This window comes from Brachyistius frenatus, unplaced genomic scaffold (genome assembly GCF_029030835.1).
Source record: "Brachyistius frenatus isolate BFR_SWC_R1_liver_20210118 unplaced genomic scaffold, ASM2903083v1 Contig_30, whole genome shotgun sequence".
Classification (NCBI taxonomy): domain Eukaryota; kingdom Metazoa; phylum Chordata; class Actinopteri; family Embiotocidae; genus Brachyistius; species Brachyistius frenatus.
Window position 1 is genome coordinate 3,111 of NW_027210629.1, and position 26,069 is coordinate 29,179.

Here is a 26,069-nt window from a genome sequence, read left to right on the forward strand (position 1 = left end):
TAACATTTCTCTTTTAAAAAATAAAGCAGTCACACCTCAGGCGAGTTATTTCTTTGCACCACAGGCAGTGAGGAAGCACACAACTCAACATGAAATGCAACTTCAACGGGACCGTGCTGACCACAGTGCTCCCTCCACTGCTGGTGACAGAGTTTGTCTTGGGGCTCCTTGCGAACGGTTTGGCTCTGTGGATCTTCTGCTTCCACCTGAGGCCCTGGAAAAGCAGCACAGTGCTTCTCTTCAACCTGGCAATTGCTGATTTTCTGCTCAACCTGACTTTGCCCTTCCGTGCCGCCTACTACATCTCTAAGCTCAAGTGGATATTTGGAGCTGCATTCTGTAACATCGAACTCCTACTGTTCACAATGAACCGCAGTGGAAGCACCTTCTTCGTGATGGCTATCGCTGTGGACAGGTACATGCGTGTGGTGCATCCCCATCATCCCATCAACCATCTGAGTGTCTCTAAAGCCGTGCTTGGAGCACTTGGACTATGGTTGGTCACCATTTCAATGACGGCTCATGTCCTCACTTTACAACACAACAACACCTCCTACTGTGAGAGCTTCATGATTGATTCTGATCCCGGGAGCAATTTCACTTGGCATAGGTTTGTGTTTCTCTTTTCCTTCTTCATACCTGTGCTCGTGATTCTCTTCTGCACAATCTGCATCACTGGCGAACTGAGAAGGAGGCAGCTGGGACGGCATGCAAAGATTAAAAAGGCTATGCACTTCCTCATCATAGTCGTTGTGGTCTTTATCATTTGCTTCCTCCCGAGCAACATCACAATGCTGATGACTTGGATCAAGACCCAGAAGTTAACAAGCACCCTATCCAAATCTGAAATCTGTCCTGCATTTGAGGACCTGAACATTGCATTTTTCATCACCATCGCCCTGACCTATCTCAACAGCGTGCTGAATCCTGTGGTCTACTACTTGTCCAGCCCGATCTTCAAGGGTATCTGGAGGAAAGTTCTTCATCTGCCCGAAGCGAACACTGTTGACTAAGTACAAAGAAGAAAACTCGAAAATCACTCAGCCAGCTGGGAACACAAAACGAAGGAAATGTAACACGCAGCTGAGAAGATAAGTTTATCATTGAAATGTAATGGTGCCACAACCAATAAAATACTTCTTCACTAGCTATCCGTTATATTGACTGCCTTTGCAAAAAAACACGACTAATGCGGGATAAGAGTAAATGCTAGAATATGGAACAGGACAAAGATACTGGAGTCATAAAGGTAGCAGATTTAGTCTATCATATAGAGCTATATTTAGCTGCAGATGACTAACATTTACTCATTTAAAAGCTATTCTGATGCCACACAGTGGCTGGAAAAACCCTGAATGTTTTGAACAGAGTAATTGAACTTGTCATTTCTGCAAAGACAAATGCGTCTGCTTCGTTAGTGTCTTGCTTCAAACAATGTTATTTTTTTCATAATGAGTGCACTTTTCTCAATGTTTCTTTTGAAATAGATTTATTTTAATTTCTAATCTTTATATTCTACCAATTTATAGACACCAAACTACATTTCAAAGAAGTTTATTATATGAATCAGACATTTTAGCATACTTGTGGCTTCATAATATCAATAAAATGTCCTTTTGTAAACGTGTTGTAATCGTAAAAAGATCAAAAAAAAATCTTTAAGAGCTTTCTCATTCCAGGTGATCAATACTTTTCATTAACTGTATTGACACTAAGCCAACATGATGAGATGTTTAGGTTCGAAGTTTTTTTTTTTTCTTTAGTCAGTACTGTATCCTCCCTGTTGGAACAAATAATAAAGATTTTTGCTCTCATCACTGCGATGTCGACATCATATTTTAATTTCTAATCTTTATATTCTACCAATTTATAGACACCAAACTACATTTCAACAAGTGCATTACATTAATCGGACATTTTAGCATACTTGTGGTTTCATATCAATAAAATGTCATTTTGCAAATATTTGTTGTAATTATAAAAAGATCAAACAATGTTTAAGAGCTTTCTCATACCAGGTGATCAATACTTTTCATGAACTGTATTGACACTAAGCCAACATGATGAGATTGAGGTGAGGGGTGAGGTGAGGGAGAGAGGGAAGACGCTGTGCTCGGTGGCACACTTCTTCTTTCCCTCCCCCGCCCCTCCAGAATAACCTTGGCCAATGCCATAAATCATCCAAATAATGGTTGTCAGGCTTTTAAAAAGACGGTCAGAGGCGTTTCCCTAACACATTTGGTGTTACAAATGCAGTAGTATTTTTTTTGTTGCGCGTTTACTCTCCCAAAAAGGAGTCTGGTGTGCATCGGGTGTAAAAGCACACGAGCAGGCGGGCGGTGGTGATTGGTGGAACTAGTGGCTTGCAGATAAGTGGCCCCTGATGACTGGAGGAGCTGCCTCTGTGGAGGAGCATCATTCACCTCACCCCTCTCTCCCAAACAGCCACACTCCTACCCAGTGCGTCCACCTGTAGCTTTTACCATGCGCATTGCTTTGATTGCCCTCTTTGAATTTCAATGGGTTTACCGTTACGTTCATTATAACAAGAGGTTAGAGTCTCTTTCGGTGGGCTTCGTTTGACCTTCTTGTCCTGTTTGCGTAAGATGAGTCATGTTGTGTCTCAGCTGTCTCCAGACGGGTATAACAGTGTGTAAGAGACAAAGCATTCACAGAAGTCGGGCACAAATATCCTGTAGGTAATTGTATGACTGGATAAATGGAGCTATTCCATTAGAAAAGAGGCTAGCGTAAAAAAAGAAAAACAAAAAAAACAAAAGGGTCCCTCAACTGTGGACCCAAAAGTCACATGTCGTTCAAAAAAATGAGTGATGATTTTTTTTTTTTAAGTCATGACGAAGGGGGAGATCAAACCCCAAACCTTCTAACTGAAAGGCAGTAGTGCTAACCAATGCACAATCTATCTTCCCAGGAGTCAGACACTATTGTGACAAATCTTTGGCTCACTGCAACCTAGAACTCCACCGACCATAAATATTCATTCAAATGCGACCAAAATTGCCGCAGACATTCTTTGGATAGTAGATGTACGTGTTTTCAAGGTCTGCAGTGATATTGAATATCTTCCTGTAATGTGTAGTGTATGCACAACTTTTTCAATTTCTCCAAAAAGTGATCAAAAATTCATTGTTGTATATAGTACATCATAATATATAGTAAAGTCTATAGTATAGTATATAGTATATACTATAGTCAGGGCGATGTGGCTCAGTTTGATGTTTCGCCGTGACACAGGAAGTTGATGTTTTAGGTCAAACGATGCTCCAATCCTCACCAAACTTTGGACATGCGTCAGGCACCAACTTTCATGAGTTTTTGAAGGTGTTAAAGCTGCCAAAAAAGGCCATTTATCTTTAAAGAAGAATAAAGAACGAGATCGAGACAAAAATTAAAACTGTAAGCGGCAATATGGGGACCCCCGCGCGGTGCACGTCGGGGAGCCGGCGGCCCCGACCCGCTGGGGCCCCGACCCGCTGGATCCCCGACGTGCAGCGTGCGAGGGCCCGCATATCACTGCTTGCAGTTTTAATCGATCTTGTGCTTCTAAAGTTTTTCTTCAAAAATTTCTCGACACAGTTTTCAGTAATGAACAGGATTTATTAAAATATTTCAATGAATAACTGAAAGTGCAAACATTGCATCTCGGGCCAGGGCAGACCAAGAAAGACTGTATCAATACAACAGAAGAAATAGTGCTAGTTTGTTCCAATACAGTACTCCATTTTACAGGTTAAGAAACTCCTGAAAAACAAATTTAAGTAAAATTAGAGGATCGTTAAGTTTCTATCACAGAACAAGTGAAACAAAAAAGGCACACATTTATAAATAAAACAACAATTAAGATTTGAACGGCATTAAAACACAAAGTTGATTGATTATATGAATCTTTGAGTGGTTTTTATTCTGCACTAACTGGGTCTAGGATCTCAGCTTCAGTTACCTTTAGTGAAGTCGTGTCGTCTGTCAGCGTTTCACTCTTTGATGCTCTCTCCTCTGTTTCATGTATTCACGATTGAGCGAGTCAGCATCATCCTGACTGAAGAGCAGATTAAAAACAAACTGATGTGAAGAACTCAAACATTTTGAAAGGGAATCATGTAGGTTTTGAGTAATTTTTATTTTGTTCTATAACTCTTTAAGTTACATTAGACTGAAAAAAAAGAAGGCTCTGAATGTGTGTGCATGCCTATTGTAAGTTTAGTATGTATGGTCATGGGCAAGAGTATCTTGTCAGTCTTGAATACGAGTTTTTCCATGGATCATACAGAAATCTGTTCTGTATCTCTGTATATATGAATATATCATTATTAACATCATTTGGTGATAATGACATTATTGATGTTTTTTGACCAACAATGATTAGAAATGTTTAAATGCTTCTTTCCCATGATATTTGGTTTTGAAAAAAAAAAGAAGATCTTACCAGTTCTGGCTGATCAGGTAGTCGACCAAGTCTTTCATCTGGTTAGGCTGACCACTTGACACTATAAGCTGCTTCAGATGGCTGAAGTGTTTGGTCTTCAGCAGTTTCTGGTGCTGTCCATTTTGGCTGATGAAAGTTAATACCGTCTCCCGGATCTGAGGGATCAGAAAATTCATAAAGTCACATAATATGACAACAGTTCAAAACCATGCAGCATGCCCAGTTAACATTCATCTGTTGAGAAAGAGAAAGTCTCACCAGACACCAAATTTAAAAACGGTATACGGCCAAATACAGAGAAATTAACCTGGTGGTGATATGCCTAATCAGCATTTTGTCGTTTGGCAAGGTCTAAAATGTAACAGACGTTTATTGATATGTAAAATTTCTGGATTATAGCTTCACCACCTGAAACAACAGCTAAACTGGAAGCACAGAAAAGTTTTTTCAGCTCAAGTGTAAATACTAAATGAAGTTGAAGTGCCAGGCAGTTTAATTGTCAGTTTGAGTAAGAGCCGAAAAGTGAATGAAATGTCGGTTCTTGTGTACGTGTTTGGTAGAAAAGACTTCACATCCGGTCTAAAATGACACCTGACCTGCGAAGGGATTCCGGCCAACTCCCCGGTGTTCATAAGTTCTTCCACCTGCTCGAGGACATCGACCGGGTTGCAAACAGACAGGAAACCCTGGAAGCAGCAAAAAGGGGGTGAGTGATCATAATTAGAGCCTAAAATACAGTATATAGCTACTTCTCACGTGTTGTATTGACATGGAGGCACTCACTTGGATCTGTTGAGCCTTTTTATCGGCACAGGGAATGAGAAGGAGAGTCCCCAGGGCGAAGGCCAACAGATTTAACTGTGCGAAGCGATTGGCAATTCCTATCAAGTCCAGATTCAACTGGAAAGGGCACCTTGGAAAGAAATATGAATGGCAGGGACGGAGGCAATAAACATGAAGAGAAACAAAAAAAAAAACAACTGTCAAACTAGTAAAAGCATACTGTGTGTATTGTATGCAGTTATATTCTCGCACTGCCGGTTCATTGAGGTTCTACATGGTCCTCATGTGCAGGACAGGTGGTGGTGATAGCTGAACATGAGCAAGACGTACTTGAGGAGGAGAACAAAGGTCCTGTAGAGTGTTGCCTGTTGATCTGGACTCAGAGGAATAGAAACTGCCACCAAGAAAACAAACGAGACAGTTGTGAGCATTCAAGAGAAATGCTGAGCTGTGCAACATTAAGGGGCTTTATAAAAAAGTAGTAATTTACTGAATTTAATATTTGATTTGAACTAATGTCCGTCTCACTCTGTGGTTGTATGCAAAGCCAACACTTGAGAAACTCCGGCCACGGGGGCTCAAACATGTCAACGGATTTTTCATGTTTTGCATGTCAATGCAAGGGGAACAAGACGCTTGATGCTGGCACGCAAACGTAGAAGGAAACTATACTTTTTCTTTAGAATGCAAGCATAAACAAGAACTGAAATTTCCACAAGCCATTTTAAGATAATGAGCAGACGCCTGCGCTCACAAAGCCTGTAAACAAAAAAATGTCTGCAGGCAGCCTCCTCAGTGTGGCTACTGTGGACCGATGTATGTATCATTACCCGAGAGAAAACAAGACTTGAATTCATAACTTTCAAAGCTCTACATATTCAATAATAGTTCAAGTTCACTGCCTGTATAATTAGATTGACTCCTGTCATTAAGTGGAAGGATGAGAATAATGTTAGTTAACTGTAGCAAGACTCCAACCAGCTAAACGAGCTGTCGGGGCCTCATAAACGTTTGCCTGCACGTCCCCCTGCTTCCACTCCAACTCCGCCGTAAATTGTTTGTCAGATTTGTTGTTTGGGATAATTGTGGGTCGGTAAGTAACTGTAACTTTTTTTTTTTTGTTGGCGAGTCCGCCGTTATCGAACACGGTACGCAACATACGCATATTCTTCATCAGCGGTGCTCATATTCATGATCAAGCCAGTCCAATGTTTACTAGCAGTCGCATAACATTAACAGCCAGCTCGCAGAGCTGTTCTCATGCGGACACTGACCGCTGTCAGCTGAGGCAGAAGATGAAAACAGCATTGATGATGCTCTCCTCTCATGTCTCAAGTCAACAATCTGCCATTGGAAGCGACAGATCTACTTCAGCAAACAGAGACAAGGCACATTTTTGGTTCAAATATTTTTCAGTCTTAAACTGAATAATATATTACTGTGACATTGTTTATTTATCGATGTAAGTTTTTATATGCTGCTTTCATCTGCTGTTAAGTGCAATAAAACTGTATCTTTCATTCATAGTTTTGTTGACATAGTTAATTTTTTTTGGTTAATTTGTTTGTTATCATTCTTGAATCATTCCATTTTATCAGATGGAAACAAAAACACCCAAAACAACATGTCATTATAATATATATATATATATATATATATATATTGCCCTTCCTGCTTTCTAATTATCTTCCTTTGAAAAACCATATCAATCGACCACTACTTTGACTACTGAAGGATTTTAATGTGCAGCATTACTTATACCACCAGGACATGGTATAAGCATCAGCACTCAGCATCAACACACATAAATGCATGTTATTTGTTTATAGAAATGAATTTTGCTGACAAACAGTAAATCTTGTACCTGAGACAAAAGGTGCCATTATCATGCTCCTCCAGGTCCGGGAGAAACTCGAAACCTGGAGAGAAAATAAAATGAATAAAAGAAGAAAAAAAAAACATCTTTAAATTCATCTAGATTGTTCTGGTTCTTTTATTTATGGCTCAGCAGGACATCTGTGCTGGAAGCGGACAGATGATATGAGCGCAAGTTTGTGATGTCACAAACTTACGAAGTTCAGTTGCTGCATTTGTGCTGTGTGCATTGCTCCACGGACTGAGCATTTGTCATTTCACAGTACTAATAGAGCACCTCAACCTGCTTTATAATCAAAAAAAAGAAAAGGAAATCGGATTTTATACAATGAGGGACCTTCAAAATTAAACATAATTTATATCTTTTAATCTGTAAAATGAAAAGTGATTAAATTACCTCCCACAAAGCGGGCACAGCGACTATTGCCTCTAGAACCTTCTGGAGGCACCCGATCTGAAGAGAGGAAATAAAAACGTGTACGTTTTATTTCAGAACACGTAACCATGATGCCTTTATTTAAAAATATCCATCCTGTTGATAATTGTTCCAAGAATCGGGGGGAAAAAAACTGCTCCTTCAAATCCAGACTAATTGTGTGAATTTTTGGTGCGTGTTGTCTCACCAAGTTGAAGCTGAGCAGCTTCTGAAGCAGACTGTTCCACAGCTGAGGGTCGTATACCTGGTACTCCAGGCACAGGTCTGCCACCAACTGCACTGCCTGGAAGGACAGAGGCTGCTTCAGTTTGTCTGTATGCAAGATTTCTAACCGAGGGAAGCAAAAATAAAGAAACTAGCTGGAAATAGTTGTGATGTTTTCCCTCAGAAAGTACCTGCGGCTCATGACTGTGGTTCTTCCATAGCCCTTTAACCAAGCCCTCTTTGGGACTACTGAGGAAAGACTGCAACGTGTAAGGGATGTTTAACGCCTCCAGCTGAGAGACAAAGATGTAGCATCTTAGGTAATATCTGCATGGGGATATAAAACAGAAACATTGATGATTATACACCTTTCCAATTTTGACTTCCACCCATACTTTTACTGTTTAACTGTTTTCAGGGCCTCTTACAAGATTTTGGTCTTGGGGATCTGCAACTGAGCTTCCAGAGTGGCTGCATCAACGAGGCGGACGAGACAAAGCAGCGCTCGAGTCCGATGGCTGAAAGTCAGACGGGGACCAGAATTGCTGAATGGCTACAAATGGAAAAAACAAAACACAGACATTAGCCTCTTTTGCTGGTCACTTTTGTCCAGTATTGAGACCTACAATTTATTTTTTTCTTCAAACATACCCAGGTTTCGGCAGTTAAAATGGGGCTTAGAAGATGGACAGCCTCCTCCATGGGGCAAGACTGCAGCATGTACACCACCCTGGAAGAATCAAATATACAAAAGCCAACACATTTCAATGTTTCCGCTCTTTTGCCCAGTGATTGTGGAGGTAAAATAATACAATGACTATAATTATTAACAGAGAGGCAACAGAAAGATGCATTGATCATTTTATTGAAAACTCCACCTCATTAAGTCTGGATCCTCCTCAATGTTGCTGACAGAGTCAGGGTTACCAATTTCCTTTATGAAAGAAAAAAAAAGCGTGAAAAAGCCACACGATGGATCCAATACAGCAAGTTTTCTAAAAAACAAAACAGGCAGGGAATGAAGCGATACCAAAAGCAAAGACGGACAAACCTTGGTCGCAGCTGGGCCTGTTTTGCAGATCCATTTTTCTAACATCATGTTACGGATTTTCAGAAGATCCACCTTGTTGATTACAGCTATTTCCTTAACTGCAGCATGAATGTCTGCGACACAGACAAATCATCAAATTAAAGAGACACCACACTGTCAGTCACAACATAGTAAACAGATTAATTATTAATAGTGATTATATAAAACTAGCGCTAATGTTGGAGTTACAAAAAGACAAACCTGGTTCAGAGTAGAACATGAATTTACTGAAGCGTCAGACAGTTGTGTTACTGCATGCTCACCAGGATAAGTTTGACCTCCGGACTCTCTGTACCGCTGCGCCACACTGCTGTGCTCGTAGAGGGCCACTATGAGCCTTGCCGGCAGCCCAGTCAGTTTCAGGTGCTCTGGGCTGTTCAGCTGACTGGCTATCAATATGTTTTCAGTAGCAGAGCGCTGAAACTGCAGCTTCAGCTTGGACAGAAATGTCTCCCCTCTGGCCCGCGCTGCTTCCTGCTTGGAATCAGAGAGGAAAGGAAGCTGGTTAATGTATTAAGACACTTTCTAGATGGAGATTTGAGACATTTTAAGTTTGATGATGTACATTTCTGCAGGTAAAAATCACAAACACTGACCTCAAGGTTGGGATCCTTCAGCCACGCATCTCCAAGAGCCAAACAGAACTTAAGTGACTGTGTCTTCTCATAGCCTGTAAGGAGTAAGAAACTACTCAGAGCGTACATATACGAACAAACCGAGCAGTGTCGTGTCGTGGCTCGAGTGTGGCTCAAACCTGCTGGAAGCTCCTGGGTTATCGTGTGGGCCGTGGCAGCAGCCAGCTCCGGGTTTTGGATGGAGTGGATGTACTTCATCATGTTCTTTGCCACCTTGAAAGTCTCCTTATTGTAGCTATGACCTTTACCCTTTTTCTTTTTCTCCAGGAGTAAAGGCTTCATTTTCTTCTCAAACACATGGTTTGCTGCTGCCATGTATAACTTGTCAAGGCTCACCTGGAGAAGGACAGGACTGTCATTTATCATCTCTGTGATTACACAGAGTCAAGTTACATCGTAGATTAGTGTGCTTTACCTTCATCAGTTTGCTGATGAGAAGAAGTGTGGGGAAGGTCTCCTCACTGAGCTCAGGGGCTAAACACAGGTAAATATTGTAGTTAGCTTTAAAACAATTTCATCAACTCATACTAGTAAACTGCTATTTATAATAAAAATACAGATTTTGTCAGCTTAGGTTTCACAAAGAAGTTTTCTATGGCAAAAAGGTGTTTGAAAGTTTAAATCATCCCAATTAAAGGAGTTCAACTGCAGACACAGAGGTAACTCATATCTAAAATAATGTTTGGACCTCAATTGAGTCGTTGCCTTTTTAAAAAAATTTTTTTTATACCTAATAACAACATTTAACTGGCGCACCTTTAAAATACAGACAGATTTCTTGTCTATAGCAATGAAGAGAACTAAGAGAAAATGATATAATAAGGAGTAGATGATTTGCATATGAATAATTGATGAAAAGTCATAAGCTTATTTCTGAGTTTACATCGCCTCCTCCTGTCGAAAACAAGATGTACTAAAATCAGAGTAATCTAAGTTTGTCAGCGCTAATATAGCAGAGGCTAACTCACAGATAATCTTCCAGTAATGTTTAGTTTGTATTAGCAGGTGGAAGGGAAGTCTGCTGTTGGACAGCGGGTTCGCCAGCAGACTGTTTTCCAGAAGATACATGTTCTCCACGTCTGAGGGAGGAGAGACTCGCTTGTAGGACTTCAGGTGCTGAAGGAGGCCGATAGCCTGTGGATTAAAAGACAATGTTTTCCAATCTACGCAATTCATTTTGAAGACAAGGCGCCATTTGATTTCAAATATGCCAGTGTTTTTTTTTTTTTTTTTTTACCTGACTAACAGAGAAGCTGGTTACGTTGTCATCTGCAGCCTGGAGGATCTCCAGCACAATGTCGATTCTCTCGTAGTTGTAAGGGCTGAGCTGTATGAGAAAGAATTTTGAAGAATCGCATAAAACATTTTCATAAACACAAAATAATTAGAAGATATAACTTGTTACAGTGGTGTTGATCATTGTACTTCATAGTCACTAGTATTGGGCGTGACGTTAACATTTTCCAGCTGGTCATCGTCAACCCAACGACTGCCGTTTGCTGATATATACACTTACGCAGGTGTGTGCGCTGGTGTCTCTAAGTAGCATACTAAGCTAAAAGCACATGTTTAGCCACAGCACAAAGCAGCTTTATTTTTGTGTGTGATTGTTTACTTTTTTATTTATTATTATTTTTTTTTAATTACCGATAAGTAAGCACGCTTCTCATTAAGTGTCAAAAGGGCTGAAAAATACTTTCCACTGGGCCCTGGTGTTTATGAGAAATTACTTTAAAGATCCCCTCCACTTCTAATTTGCCACTCTAACCTTGAATATGGCAGCACAGAGATTGTCGGTGAGCTCGCTGGTGCTCTGTAACATCGGGATGATCTGCAGGACTTGTTCCAGTGCGTCGTCGTGACACAAAGGCTGCACCTCTTCCTGGCCAAAATCCAGGTCACCTGTTCCTTCCTCATCCTCTTGGAGCAGCAGTAAGGTGGTAATGTACTGGTTGATCACACTGTCACGGTCGAGACCAAAGGTACTGCAGATGGACGCAAAAGGACAACTTTTAGCACAGGCAGGAAAGTGAAACTTGCATACCAGAAAATAGTGGACATTTAAGTACAGACTAGACCCACGTGTCCAAAACTAACTTTTCTTTTCCCTCACACGGTAGAAACTAACAACAGGAAGTAAGTGGCTGACCTGCAGTACTGGAGGATAATGTCTGGGGTGATCCTTCTGTTCTTCACCAAAACTGGGATCAGACTGCTCTTCATCTCAGGTCGCTGACGGAACACCGGCTGGATAGATATCTGGGACAGAGCAGGGGTACGTAGGTGAAATATGAGATTAAATGACAGAGAGAGAAGCTGAAATACAAAGTACAATGACACTCGGTCTATACAAACCTATTTATTAATACCAGAATGCTCCTGGAGTTTAAGTGCTGCATTACCTCTAATTTGCCAAGCTTGATGCCCCACTCAGCATCAGTGATGACCGAGAGAAATTTCTTTTGTTCCTCTGCCTCGCTGTAAAAGCAGCAGAGGTTGGCCCCGATCCTCGCCACAGCCTGAAATAATCCAGACACAGTCACAGATTTCTTGTAAACATGAATGGAAATGTTCCCATACATGTGTGTGCATGTCTGTGTGTTCATATTTTTTTTCCCCCAACAGTGATTAATGTGTAACATGGGTGATCACTGATCATGATTTAAAGCAACATCAAACAATCACTGAAGTTGGAACACATTGGAAGAACTTTTGTAAATAAGACTAAACGAAACATGACAAAATAAAATGTTATGACACCAGAGTGTGATTTTTATGCACTAATGAATGTTACACCAACTTCACACCACAACATTTACTCTCTGCTGAGCTCCTTCTCTTTTGTCTCCATTATTATTATAATAAAAGATTTGACAATAACTTAAAGAAGAAGAAAAATGTTGTTGCCTACCAATATTTTGTCATAGTTTTGCCGAGTGTTGTCGATAACTTTCCATAGTATTTTGAAGATTTCTGCTTTAGAGAGGAGTGTACAGAGTCCAATGGCCAAATCGCAATTGACCACCCTCGAGTTGAACACCTTGGATCCACAGAAATTAGAGATATGGTTATTTAAAAACACACTCAGATCCTTAAATCTGCCGCTACCCTTTCATGACAATTGACTGAGAAGACTCACCTTGTTCAAGAGGGCCACAGCCACAGTATTCAGAGTAGTTGCAGTTGTCTTTCGGAGATTGTTCAGGCATATATTGTACTTCTTGAGCTCTTGTGAATCATAAAGCTGAGACGAGGTAACCGTTTACAGTGTTATTCACAGTACAAACATTGCAATATATTTTTCTCAGTTTTACAGGCAAGACGCTAAGGCTATAACAATAACCAAATTGTTCGAGAAACACATGCAGTAAATGTCACCGTCATACCTGCACGCTTAGTTTCATGTCCATAACGTTAGAGGTGACATGCTGAAGACAGCTGCCGTATGAGTTGACCAGCAGTCTGAGGGCCAATTCCAGCTGACTGCACTCCTGTAACATCTGTAACATGTTGGCCATGGGGCCGAGGAGGGGCCGCAGGTAGTTTGAACCTGCATGCGGGCCAGGTAAGACACAAAGTAAACTTTCCCCGATTACAATTTTAGGAAAACAAATCGAAACAAGCATCAACTTAAAGACCTACCATCTTCAAAAGAGCAGTGTGACAGACAGGAACAGTCCAGCGGGTACAGTTTAGTATCTGCAAGAATGATACTAAATAAGTAAAGCTGATGAAACCACACTGCCTGAGGAGATGAAATCCTAAACAGACCGTGAACACATGATCAATTTGAGCATCTTCCTACCCCGAGAAATAGGCAGCAGGCAGTTGGTGATTTCATACTGGACGGGGAGCACTGACACTGGGTCCAGAACAATGCAGTCTTCATTAAACACATCCTGGAAACTCCACTGAGAATAGGGATCTTTTTCTGCCTCCAAGGTCAAATCCTGGGACATTAATTTAAATTTACAGTTAGTTTAATGCATTCTGTTCATTTTGCAGCTTAGTGAATCAAAGCCATTATTTAAATGTAATTTCATTAAAGTTTTTCATTATTTCTTACTTGAAAGAGATTATAGGAACTTTACAACTTACTTACTGTAAACACACAAATTTCTGCCATTTTAAATTCTCTTAGATGTTTCCAGATAATCATTCGTGACATATGAGGACTGATTTAAGGTTTGCTAACAAATAACCCATCAAGTACAAAGCAGGTTAAAATAAAGTAAATGAAGTCTCACTCTGTGGAAAAAGATTAGATACTGACCTTGGATATGAAGCCATAATTATCTGATAACTGACACTGATGATAGACATCCATAGCTATCCGTGTGCACTTGCAAAGCTCCAGGCAGTCCAGGAGAAGATCTGCAACAATTATTATAATATTAACTTTTTATGACTAACGCGTTTTGAAGTGGTAGGGAGCAGCCAGGTTAACTTAGAGCTGAAAAGAATATTGTCTTGTGAACTATTTAGCCTTGATGCTCTTTCACTGTCTGCCGTCCTAAGACATCATCTTCAACAAAGTCAGAAAAACTACTGCTATTACATTGAAGATTATTTTCCTACTTTGCTGAAGTACTGTTTCAGTGTTTATCTGTGTGATTTGTAACAAATACTTTTCACTGGGTTCGAGATGAATACATTTACAGTTGGGTTTTCAGGAGAAACGTGCATTAAATCTTTACTGTGAAATTTCAGCAAACTAACAAAGATCCAAGGTATGTTATTTAACAGCTTAGTTATAAATCCAGTGCTGATTCACATAACAGCTATTTTTACCAACATATTGACATTTACACATGTTCTTTACCCGAGTCACACACAGTGATGGCCTGACAGGCCAGATCATGTATGACTGCTGGCAAGTCCATATCCTCAGGTAGCACCATGGGTACATCAGCCTCAAGCATCTGGCATAATGTCTTGGCAGCAGTGAACAAAACCTTCCCGGTGTTGCTGTTATAGTGGTGCTCATACAGCTCACTGAGGACGTAAAGAAGAGATGACTTTAAACATTTAAATAATAACCTGATCATTAGGGTAAAAACTCATCATTGTGTCCTGTCCCCTCAGTTTCCTGTCCCACATATGGCACACCGTCCACACATGCAAACCTTAAGATCTTGAGGGCCTTGTCCACCTTGCCCACTCCGAGAGCTCGGAGGGCCAAGTCAGACCACAGCTCCTGCTCGGTGCGCTGCAGCTGCCTCCCGAGACGACGCAAGCCAGCTTCTGTGGAGATGGTCTTGGTCTTGCCATCTGGATCATTAGCCACAACCGGAGTTGTTGTAGCTTTCCCCTTAGACGATTGGCACGTGTTTTCATAGGCTGTGATGTGATGCTCCTGGATTTGTTTGCGGATGTTTGGGTCCTCATAGTTGGAGGGGGTGAAGAAAACATCAAAGTCCTCCTGAGGAAACAGAGAGAGGCTGAAGGTTAAAAACAAAAATCACAGAACAGATGGAGTATCACTTAAAACACTCCTTAAATGATGCTCACCTGCAGGTGGGCAATTGCCTTGAACATGATGAGGTTGTTCTCACACTCCATAGTTTTAAGAACATCATCTGCAGAAGACATAAAACCTGGCATCACTCTTGGATATTCAGGTGTGTGGCTATAGCATTTCACCCCCCATTTTGTCTAGAAATCCAATGTCATCTGTTTTCATATGATTTCAATTGACAGGAAACTAAAGAGTCCATTTGTGTGATATTTTTCAGATCAATAGAGGAAAACTAGACTTTCCTGAAAGATCCAATAGTCAGTCAAAGAGCTGGAGCTCAGAGGAATTCAGGGACTGTCTTAAGACAACCTCAGCATGGTTGGTGTTTGCTGACCAAGTGACTTGAGTCGGTATTGATTAAAGTAAATACTTACGTTTCTGGATTTTATGCAGGTATTCCAGGGCCTCCACCATCACCTGAGCTATGACCATCTGATGTTTCTTGTGCTATCAAAGAAAGGCAGAGAGAAAGTTGAGAAATGCAAAATAATTTAATGATCATACGCTTACCATAATGTTCTTCTACTTTCTCCTGTTCAGTCATCGAGGCATTCTTTGAACATCAAGTCCTTCCAATTTCATATATGTTCTACTATAGGCATAATTGTGGTGTCTGTTGTAGATGGATCATCTAAACAGGTGATTAAAGGTAAATCCTGGTCTGTCAGATCAGACAATATGAGAGCGGCAGAAAAAAATTCAATACTGACATGCATTTGGTGCCAAGCAAGAAGAACCTCTAATTCTAAGGCCACAGATGTACTTGTTTTTAAACAACGCGCTTGCTTTTAACAACCATTTGCATCGTGAACATTATTGCTCACATATTTAACTCTGCGTGTAACTGGAGGACTCCATAAAAGGCACACCAGAGAAACAATGATGCCATTAGAACATCCTTATGTAAACAATAAACATGGCAAAAACTGAGTGGGTCACTACTTTTCTGATTCTGAAATCAAACTGGACCAAACACGCTATTTTCACTGTCCAGCATTTTCCGCCATGCCCCAACGTAACGGTCTCAGATTTGTTTCCCTTTAGTTGCGCATGTCCCTGACCCTGTCACATCTCCACAGTTCGCCTACACTGCCCTCACAAGCCATGTGTATATTGCATCTTGGGTACGTGTTGCGTTAATTTCTAAAGGACGCCACCACGTGCATGCAAGTGTATCTCAGGCCTAAACAAAATCTTAAAATGCAACAACACATGACTTTAGTGCTTTTGATTCTACACTCACAGAACTGAGCCTCAGAAAAAAAAAAAAAAAAAAATCCTAAAATGCACTTCTATTTCAGACACATAACATCTTGACTTTCCTCACCTCATCAGATATGTGGTGTTTGTCCTCCAACTGCAGCCTCGCCCACGCTGTGAGACATTCGATCACACACTCTGCCTCTGCAGAGGACAGCTTCTTCAGGACAGTCAAGATCTCCTCAGTCTGAAAGCAGCACAAGAGAGACTTCCTACCAACATACCAGGAATGAGGAAAAAAATTATATAGTGCATCATTTTGTCATGAGGGCATTAACATACCTTGCCATGGCCTATCAGCTGGATGAGGTGCAAATAATTGATCTTCGATGTTGGTAGCTTGTATGCCTCAGCTAATTTCAGGGAGTCCTCATGAGACATTGGTAAGTGTTGCTTCAGGATGTATCTAATCAATGTCTGGAGAGCATATGTGTATGAGTGGTATTTTATAGGCAGGCACAATAAAAGTCTTAAGTCACTTAATTAAATCAAATTTACCATAATTTGAGTACTGTTTGAGAGGTTGAAATTGCGAATGCCGTAGCCTCTGAGAAGTTTTCTGATCTCCATTAAGCGGTGGCTCTCCTTTAAAAGCTCTTGTCTGGAGAAGAAATCAGGGATAAAAAAAATCATAAAGATACTGCTGACTCCGGTAAATATTGCTACGTTAATGATAACTAAAATATAACCATACTTTGGCCAGTCCATCTCGAGGTACTGCTGAACAAGTTTTTCCACCACGTTACTCCAGGGCACCACAGCTTTCTGCATGATTTCCAGCACAGCGTCTACCATCAGCTGACAGGAAATACAATAAAGTGAGATTTTATAACTCCCAGCATAAACCTCAGTTTTTGCACAATCTTACTGTCTGGCTTTTCTGGCTGATTATTTTCTCAATAATCGATTAGCTGTTAGGTCTTTAAAAAGGTCAGAAAATGGTGAAAAATATCGACCAGTGTGTCCAAAAGCCCACGGTGCAGGCTAAAATCACTTGTTTTGTCCAGACCAACAGTAACATAACCAAAAAGATGTTCAGTTAGTATGATGGGGGACAAAAGGAACGAGAAAAAAATGTACATTCAAAAGCTTGAATTAGAGAATTTGAGCATTTTTTCAATAAAAAAACACTTACTCAAAACCAAAAATATATTATTGGAACACTTGGTAATTCATTTTGTGTAGATCAATTGGTGGATTAATTGCTGCAGCTCTAGATTTTTCACATTTATTCGCGCTCATGAACCTTTTGACTGCAACTGTAATGCTGTTCCAGACTTACATCAGTATCAGTCATGCAGCTGAGCACGGACACTGCTTTGGCTTCCCATTCTGTGAAAAGTGTGGTGGTCTGAGAACTGCAGCGCTCCAGCAGATCCTGGTGGAGTTCAGATTGGGAGGACACACAAAAGCACCGTCAGATTTTTTTTTTTTTTTTTTTTTTTTTAAAAAGCAACCAGTCTTTAGTTGTAATTGAGTTTTACCTTGATATACTGAAGGAGGAGCTCATCAAAAGGAATCTTGTGCTCCTCTGCATACGGCAGGACGCTGTTTTCCACTGTGGCAGCGATCAGCTCTGGAGCGGGCACTTTGTCCAACATGAAGATCGCTACACTCCATATGTTTCCCTTTAAAATTGACAAAGAAGAAAGATTGACAACGATTGGAAACAACAACATAACTCACAGCATACCAGGGATAAGCATTATTCACAAACATAATGTCCCAATATATTTATAAATGGTGGACAAGATTAAACATCTTTCAATATGATTTGATTAATGGCAAAAACTGAGGGCTCCCTCTTACATCTGATCTCAGACCGATGCAGTTGTCATTTTCACATCCAGCACACACGTTTTTTAACTAGCAAATGTACTTGCACCTATCTGAGAACTAATTTGCATGTTGGTCTTAAAAGGAGGTGTGGTCAAGCGCCTTGAGGAAGCAGGAAGCAACTGACCAAGAACAACTTGTGCTTTGTTCCAAATGACATACTTCCCATAGTACCATAGTTCCGACTGTTTAAGGTAGAAACCTTGCGTTCCGACTCGTACACTATTTGTTTTTACTTTTAGTCCATACTACAGCTACCCTTAAAAAGTATGTACGGTAGCATGTAGTATGTATACAATTGGGACATACTACTTCATCATAAAAATGCGTCTTGAACTTTGACCCACTTTGTCATATCCGTTTGTAGTAAAAAGAAAAAGGATGTGATTTGGAACGAGTACGCTATCTTTTAATGACTCTTGTTCTTCTCCCCCTTCTTCCTTTTGTGGGTGGAGCATTAGCGCCACCAACTGTCTCGGTGGCTCAGGTGATGTGACGTATCTTCCCCCGCGCAACGGATTGTGGGTCAAAACAGCCAGAGTAGCATGCTGGCCTGCACACTGCAAAATACAACTGGATGTAGTCGGACATCCTGGTACTTTTGGCATCATACGTTTAACATACTAAAGAATTGGGACATACTAAATCTTTTTCTAGCATACTAAATAGTATGGTAGTATGGATATTGGATCGCGGGGAAAGTGCCCAGCATTTCACACTGCTTTTTTGGGGCGTTTTGAGTGCATCTTCCTGGTACTTACAGCGTACTGCATGTTTCTGTACTTGACAGTGTGAACGACCTCATACACTCAAAATAGTGAGTGTTAATGCACAAGTCCACCATTTGGAACACAGCACTGGTGTTGAGTCAGTTGTAGTATTGTACTGTTATTCTAAGGGCACCTTATTGAAATGGTAATATAGAGCTACATCGGCGGGTGCACAACACGCTCACACGCTGCTCGTTACACACACTGGGACATGCAGTTACACACTAACATGCAAAGGACTAAAAATAAGAAGGTACAATGTGAAAGATTTATTGTTATTGTCGACATCAATCTAACCGCAAGCAGATCTGTTTCATCTGCAGAGAAGCGTTCTTTTCTTCTACTTGGCAAATCCACGGTCTTATAGCAAATTGCCAGGATGCAAGCACACCCGGGTTTTAAAGGGAATGACGACGGGTTTATTTTATGTCCTAAACACACCTGTGATTAATTAACTAATTATAGTAGAATCCCTTTAAACCATGTTTCTTGCTTTGCACTCAGTTTTTCTGCAATGAAACAAGCAAAAGTAAATATGAACACACTCTAAATGCACATGTGCCATGTGCTTTAGATTGTGCACTTAGATCGTTAAAATGTTGCTCAAATACTTACATTTTGTTTTCTTAATGAAATAATATAGAAACATTAATAGTGATAACAGGTTAATGCATCCAGTCATTTACTGACATCTGGAGATACAGATAAGCTCCTGCATATTTCTAAACTGCTATTTTAGCTCTTTTTCACCCGTTTTATGACATTTTTTTTAAATATTGTAGTTAACTGTGACCTTCATATTACATCTAACGCTTGCGCAAATGAACTTGAATTCATCACTAGTAGAGAACAAACCTTCTCAAAGACTGAAAGTGAAAGTTTGCAGTTGTATTTCTGGTGGAGGTCCAGCAGCTGACGGAGGTTGGACACCAGGTACTTGAGGTTCTCTACCTCTTCTGCAACATTATTATCATCCTTCAAAAAGATTAGAAGAGATCAATAAAGTGTGAACCATACAAGGTGTCGATATATCAGCTGCTTTTTATTCCAACAAGTACATCATCAGTGTGGATGCTAAAACAAAAACATGCATCAAACTTACAGATTTCATCCATGTCCATAAGGAGGGCAGTCCGAGCACTGCCAAGTCCAACCCGTTCTGGGGCCAAGCACCCTGGAAGAAATATCACATTCATACTGACTGCTTCAACTAACTGAACAAAACTTTTTCTCAGTTTTATCCAACTAAAAACCTAAAATAATAATAAACTCATTTAAAACATTTCTATAATCCTCACTCCGCTGTGACTGATCAAAGTCAGTCACAGCCTCAACTGAATTTCAGCTCATCAACATGTTATCAAAGCTCTATTGTTTTCCAGCTGAATATTTGTTTTCTTCTTTACCTTTTCTGTTAACTCCAAATTCCTTGCCTTCTGCTCTAGCCATTTTGCCAGGATTCTCTATGGGGAAATACAGGCAGAACTTTTACTAAACATAGCATCAAATGATAGAGATGCCGCTATTTCATGCACGAGTGAATGATTCCTACCTGTCCTCTTGGGAGCACTCTCCTCACAAAAGGAACAAAAACTGTCTTGAACCACAGGCACAGGTCTTGGGATGGAAGGTCCTCTGGTATGGCACTGAGCATGTCTTCAAGCCGGCTCTCATCAAACTCTGCTGCGATCTGTCCCTGTCACGATACCCAGAGGTAAACGATGTCACATCTGACCAGAACACCAATTCCCCCAGAAATGTCTTTTTTTGAGTTTAATCTATTGAGATATGACAAGTTTGTGTTCATCTGTTCTGGTTTAATTATTTGATACCTCGTATCTGAGCCAGAGGAGCTGAGCGCGCTTCATGTCTCCTTTTCTTAGATAGGTCAGAATGTCCCCTAAATTGTCAGCGCCGTTCAGAAACTCGATCCAGGCAATTCCACTATGGATGAAAAAGTGTCAAAGTAATTTGTGTACACAACCAACAAACCACAGCATGAGCGATATACTCTTTAACACTATAATGCAGTATTGGCCACTGAGACATTGACCCTACTTGAAATTTTCCAGGCCGTGCAGGCTGCAGAATGTCGCCAGCCTGGCCAAAGCCTCTTGGATCTGTAAGGAGGAGTATCGCGTAGCGGCGTGGTTCAGCATCTTCTCGGCTGTCTCAAAGGTCGGCCATGGCGCCTTGAGGCAGTATTCCACCACATACTGCTCATCCTGTGCAACACAAAGAAATCAAACATTTATCAGTTAGGGGTTTTATAGTCGATAATGATCATTTCCATTTGCTCTCAGAAACTCAAGACGTTTTGTTTCATTAACATTTACCAACACTGTGAAACTCACCGTGATCTTCATCAGGTTAGTCTTGGCCTCGTTTACAAGTTCAGACCACACTTCCTGTCCGTAGCCTCCCACCGATGCAGAGGCCAGCTGCTCCAGCACAAACTCTAGTTTCACCTTGTAGACAAGCTGAACAAAAACAGGACTGTTAGGGGAGTACATAACCACCAGCCACACCACCAAACCAAAATAAAAGTTATATTAAATCGCTTTCTCTATTCTAAATTCAACGTCCACTGAACCCAAAGGCACTTTTAGCTACATGACAGAGAGTAAACTGCTTTATTGTGGCAAATATCATGATCACAATTATTTTGGTCAATAATGCGATCATTTAACACATATTTCCTATTTAACTCAATATATAACATAAATATAATATGAATAAAATATAAATATAAATCAAGTTTTAGCTTTTAGGAAGGAACAAAAGCGCACCACTGTGAAGGAAAAAGGTGCGCTGGCTTTATAGCAAAAAAAAAAAAAGAACAGAATTTCAAAACAGAATATGGCACAACGATAATTGTTTTATCTCGAATATGTTGTTTTCATAATCATTGGAAGCTCAATTGTAGTTAAAAAAATTAAATTCGATTTATCCCCCAGCCCAAACAGAGACACAGTTACCTCTAAATCCAGCTCAAATGTGATGGCAAACTTTTCAGCCTCTTCAAACATGTGTTTGTGAAGAAGTCTGCTCAGTCTAGAAACAGAGAAAAAGGACAACAAGGTGAAATTATAGTGACATCTTATAGACTATGGTTAACAAAGTGCAATAAATGTAGAAATGTATTCAATTAAAATGTGGTACCTGTTCTCAGGCAAAGCCTCTGTGAAGCATTGGACAACAACAGAAGCTACAGGCTTCCCGCTACTACATAAAAAACAAAACGCCATTTAACATTTAAAGACGAAAGTACTGGCTGTAAATCATAGTAATAATTTTACAAAACATTTCCCACCTTTCTGGGTTTTCACAAATCCCCTCAACTAAATAAATAGTATCCTGTAATTAGAGGAGAAAATATTAACGAGTATAAACAGCACATGCAAAATCCATGCAGCTTTTTAGTAAGTGCTGATTATTTACCATGTTTAGTTTTGTCTGGACCAAACAGGAGACCGAGGAAATGTTGAGAGAGTAGCAAACAGTCATAGAGGGCAGAAGTCGTATTTGCAGCGAGCTGATCTAAAAAAAAATTAAAACAGCAAGTCGAGTTCAAAACAGGACAAAGACCTTCATCCACTGAAGGTTCTTCAAAAGGAGTCGTGCAGCTACCTGACTGCAGTCCTGCTTGGTCAGCGCTATCATCTTCATACTGCCTTTGTCTTGGCTGTAATTCACACAGATAAACTCTCATTAGTAACACTGCTTAAAGGAGACACATCTCTCTGTGTACTTACAGCCGCCGTATGTTATAAACTATTGATACATACGCCACCATGGAGGCAGAGTCGCATTCTGTGGTGAGTTCAAAGTCGTGAATGGCAAGATTTGGCCAACAGTGAATCATGACGAGGAAGTGCAGGTCCCACAGACTCAGAACATCCTGAGACAGAAGAAACAATTTGGGCCAAGTGGGTCATATTTAAACCTGAAATACTTAATGATCGAACGGCCTGCAGTGGCTTATCAAAGAGCTCATGGTGAACTCACCTCGGTGTCGAGAATATACAGCCGATTTTCCACCACCACCATCTTCCTCACACCTGCAAAGGCGATGCAAAAGGACAATACTCTAAAAAAAAATCCTCACCATATTTTATTTTTTCTCTTTTACTCAATGATTGTGTTTAAAATTAATCATCATTTACAAATCAAACATTTCGCTTTTGTAATCACCGTCTTCCAAAAGAAACACAGACAATGTGTAGCTATACACACACACTAACAGATCACCTGGAATCAAGCTGTCGTTGATGGAGTGAGCAAAGCACATCTTTGCCTGATGAGGGTCCATCTTCCATTGGGTCACAACATTTTCTTTATCCCCCTGTCAAGATGATAATGTTGTGGCAAATTATATGAGGAACACATGTTGCTTTTCGTGCTTTACATGAGGAGTAATAGCCATTCATAGGACGATTTTATTCAGACGATATCTTTGAAGCTGCCAAAATTTCACATTAAAGATTGGTTTAAATTTCACCTTGGAAATATACCTAATTTCCTTTTATGTGTGTTGTTTCTTAGCAGTGAGTCTGATTTGAGAAACATTAACACAACTGAATTGTAAGAAGATTTTCTATCAGAAAATTGGAATCTGTAAAAACCTAGTCACAATGTACGTATATGCACATGTTGGTGTAATTTCTCAATAGACATAGGGACATGTAATGGGAAAAGAAATGCAGAAAACAGCTTAGTATAGGACTTTAAAAAAAAAACAGCAGTAAATATATGAAGTTATATTTACTGGTCTGTAAATAGTTTTATTTAATTTGTCCATAAAAAAATACTTTCATTTAATATGTAACCAATGCATCTTTATTATCCGTTTATAAATAGATTCAAATGGACACTGACCCCGATCATTAAGTGGATTTCTTGGCCCAGATTAAACATCACTGCTGTGCTGCAACCCTCATCATGGTAATCCTTGGTGGAGCAAAAGTCTATCTTCATGAGAGACTGAAGCTAAACGAAGGAAATGTTTGATAATTTTTCTGTTATTCAAAACAAATTATTTGCAATTGCATAAATAAAAGATAGCCTCGACTCACCTCTTTCAAAGCTACCATATCCATTTTTTCAACAGCTGGGATGGTAAAAGAAAAAGGAATATTTCATTTGATCAAAAGCCTGGTACGAAAAAACAACCAAAGGCAGATTTTGCACGTAATATTTTGATACCTGTCTCGATCTTTGCCAAAGCCAGGTTTGTAATGTGGAAGAAACCATCCTTTATGAGAAGGAACACATGGTACATCCCTGTCAATTATAAGCACATTAGATTTCCAGTTAGATTTCAGATTCAGAAATGAACATAATTAGTCATAACAGCTAGAAAACAACGACAAATGTACTACATTTATTTTTCATATCTATAAAGAAATTTCACCCGAGGACGTCTTGTCGTCGTCAATGATGAGATCGCGATAGGTTTTCTCATCTCCACTAGATGGTTTTTCAACTAAAGCCTACAAATCCAGAAAAATTACAGCATGTTAATAATGAATGCAGGTGAAACGCATCAAGCAGAACTAACTCACCACAGAAACACAGATGTCAGGATTATGACTGCTGCAGCCATCATGTCTAGAGTAGGATTATTCTTTAGACAGGTGCAGTGTAACAGTGGTTACATCTAATGGTATCCAAATAAAAGAGCCCTTATGGAGATAATTAAAAACACCCATACTCTAGTGAGGAGGATTTTCTTGTGCGGAACGTAGATCAAATGAAGGTTTCCATTTCTTTCACAGACCACCAAAAACTGTCCTTCCAGGCATACATCAATAGCGTCCACTTCAGTGTCTGAAAAACAAATCTGCTATCAGTGGACAGTAGTTATGTGAGACGGGTCAAGCCGCAAGACTGATGTCCAACAGTCATCTTTGCAATTTCTTGGAGCATCTGATTAAAGCAATCTGACTTCTCACAGAAAGTAAAACAGCTTGAATATTAAAAAAGAAAATACAAAGTGCAGTTGTTTACCGAAGTGAAAAAGCAGCAGGATGGTCTGAAAGCTCTGATCAAACAGGATAACTGTCTTGTCAGCAACGACGACACTCCAGTTTGAACCGCTGGAGGACGACAGACAGGGATCTGCCTGCACCTGCAAGAAACAGGATGATGACAGGCTGTCAAACCACCACCAATTATTGTAGTACTTAAGAGATGCAGGCCCTTTTCCCTCAGGAGGACCCCAGAAGTCTTGGTTACGTCCCTGAAGGAAGGAAGGAAGGAAGGAAGGAAGGAAGGTAGATAGACAGATAGATGGTGTGTGGGTGTGTGTGTGTGTGTGTGTGTGTGTGTGTGTGTGTGGTAAACAACCGAAGCACCAGGGACACGAGAGAGCAGGTCCCAGACTGTGCAATAGGTAAACAGAGACATTCGTTACCTCGCTGGCAGTCGAGATTTTGACCAAGGTGTCCACCTGGTACAAGCCGCTACCATTTTCCTCTGATGACACGCTGTCGAAACGGACAGTGTTTGTGTCCTCGTTGGTCAGAAGTTCAACGTCGCTCCACATCACCATTTTTCGAGTAGCTGAGTGACATGAGACACATGTAGTCATTTATTTCCGTCCACTTTAACATGCTGTAAACTAGCTCGGCTGGCTGTCCGTCACGAACTGCCTCTGTTTAATGTCTTCGCCATGTTATGGTAACGCTGCAGCGCAAATATGCTCGCAATTTAGCCGCGAGTTACAAAGTCTACACAGTGTAAAACGAAAGTCTAATATCTACGGTGAACTGTCGGATTACCATGAAGATGGAGCGCAAGTAACTCACCAGTTTAGTGAAATAACCAGACAGCTACGACACAGACGGCCGACATAACTCCGCAGCTTTAGAATTTGGCGGGTCGCTGTGAGCTTAGTGCGCATGCGTGATATGTTCCCTGAGTTTTGTCTTTAAGACACAGCTGCTTCTTTTTCTTTTTTTCTTTTTTTGTTAAACGGTGGCTGGCAAACAGCTTTTACCGCCACCTTCTGGATTAGAGTGAGTCGGAACCATTCTTGTAAATATTTGTGCATTTTCGATGTATACTAAAATAGCCCTTTACCCTTTAGTAATGTGATTCATGTGCAGATTTAAGTATGTCTCTCTTGCCGATATCCATTGTAAAAATACCTGTACCATGCTTATTAATTGAATTTACTGTACTGGTTTAGCCAAACCTCAATCCTATTATATAATT

General features: G+C 40.3%; 2 protein-coding genes across 2 annotated transcripts; one reads left to right on the plus strand and one right to left on the minus strand.

Annotated features, from left to right (window-relative positions):
- Positions 1-39: 39 nt before the first annotated feature.
- Positions 40-1,138, plus strand: LOC138621376 (hydroxycarboxylic acid receptor 3-like). Its single transcript, XM_069699365.1, has one exon. It carries the CDS (start codon positions 90-92, stop codon positions 1,011-1,013), a length of 924 nt encoding a protein of 307 aa, XP_069555466.1. The 5' UTR covers positions 40-89; the 3' UTR covers positions 1,014-1,138.
- A 2,459-nt stretch (positions 1,139-3,597) lies between these two features.
- On the minus strand, positions 3,598-25,719 carry kntc1 (kinetochore associated 1). The gene is made up of 62 exons (XM_069699364.1): positions 25,661-25,719; positions 25,267-25,415; positions 24,861-24,981; positions 24,565-24,680; positions 24,265-24,343; positions 24,057-24,134; positions 23,927-23,961; positions 23,730-23,840; positions 23,103-23,196; positions 22,860-22,912; positions 22,640-22,752; positions 22,482-22,536; positions 22,293-22,391; positions 22,165-22,208; positions 22,014-22,076; positions 21,830-21,905; positions 21,206-21,331; positions 20,910-21,076; positions 20,684-20,795; positions 20,404-20,547; positions 20,258-20,314; positions 19,954-20,025; positions 19,707-19,826; positions 17,730-17,873; positions 17,528-17,623; positions 16,940-17,043; positions 16,744-16,846; positions 16,528-16,662; positions 16,313-16,432; positions 15,360-15,432; positions 14,979-15,046; positions 14,594-14,889; positions 14,290-14,462; positions 13,741-13,841; positions 13,273-13,417; positions 13,110-13,166; positions 12,854-13,017; positions 12,607-12,711; positions 12,379-12,507; positions 11,870-11,986; positions 11,617-11,726; positions 11,236-11,452; positions 10,705-10,794; positions 10,436-10,601; positions 9,883-9,941; positions 9,587-9,803; positions 9,429-9,502; positions 9,096-9,306; positions 8,794-8,906; positions 8,621-8,676; positions 8,394-8,472; positions 8,171-8,295; positions 7,934-8,069; positions 7,726-7,821; positions 7,500-7,556; positions 7,092-7,146; positions 5,558-5,621; positions 5,228-5,357; positions 5,041-5,130; positions 4,445-4,599; positions 3,962-4,057; positions 3,598-3,762 (listed from the first exon to the last, which is right to left on the minus strand). Exons 2-61 carry the CDS (start codon positions 25,402-25,404, stop codon positions 3,985-3,987), a joined length of 6,576 nt encoding a protein of 2,191 aa, XP_069555465.1. The 5' UTR covers positions 25,405-25,415; positions 25,661-25,719; the 3' UTR covers positions 3,598-3,762; positions 3,962-3,984.
- Between the last annotated feature and the right edge of the window lie 350 nt (positions 25,720-26,069).

Coding starts and splice junctions, on each gene's coding strand:
- LOC138621376 (XM_069699365.1), top strand. CDS start 90: ATGAAATGCAACTTCAACGGGACCGTGCTGACCACAGTGCTCCCTCCA.
- kntc1 (XM_069699364.1), bottom strand. CDS start 25,404: ATGGTGATGTGGAGCGACGTTGAACTTCTGACCAACGAGGACACAAAC. Junction 10,795..11,235: donor TCTGTGCTGCCATATTCAAG/GTTAGAGTGGCA, acceptor TTTCTCATACAG/CTCAGCCCTTACAACTACGA. Junction 5,131..5,227: donor AAAAGGCTCAACAGATCCAA/GTGAGTGCCTCC, acceptor TGCTGCTTCCAG/GGTTTCCTGTCTGTTTGCAA.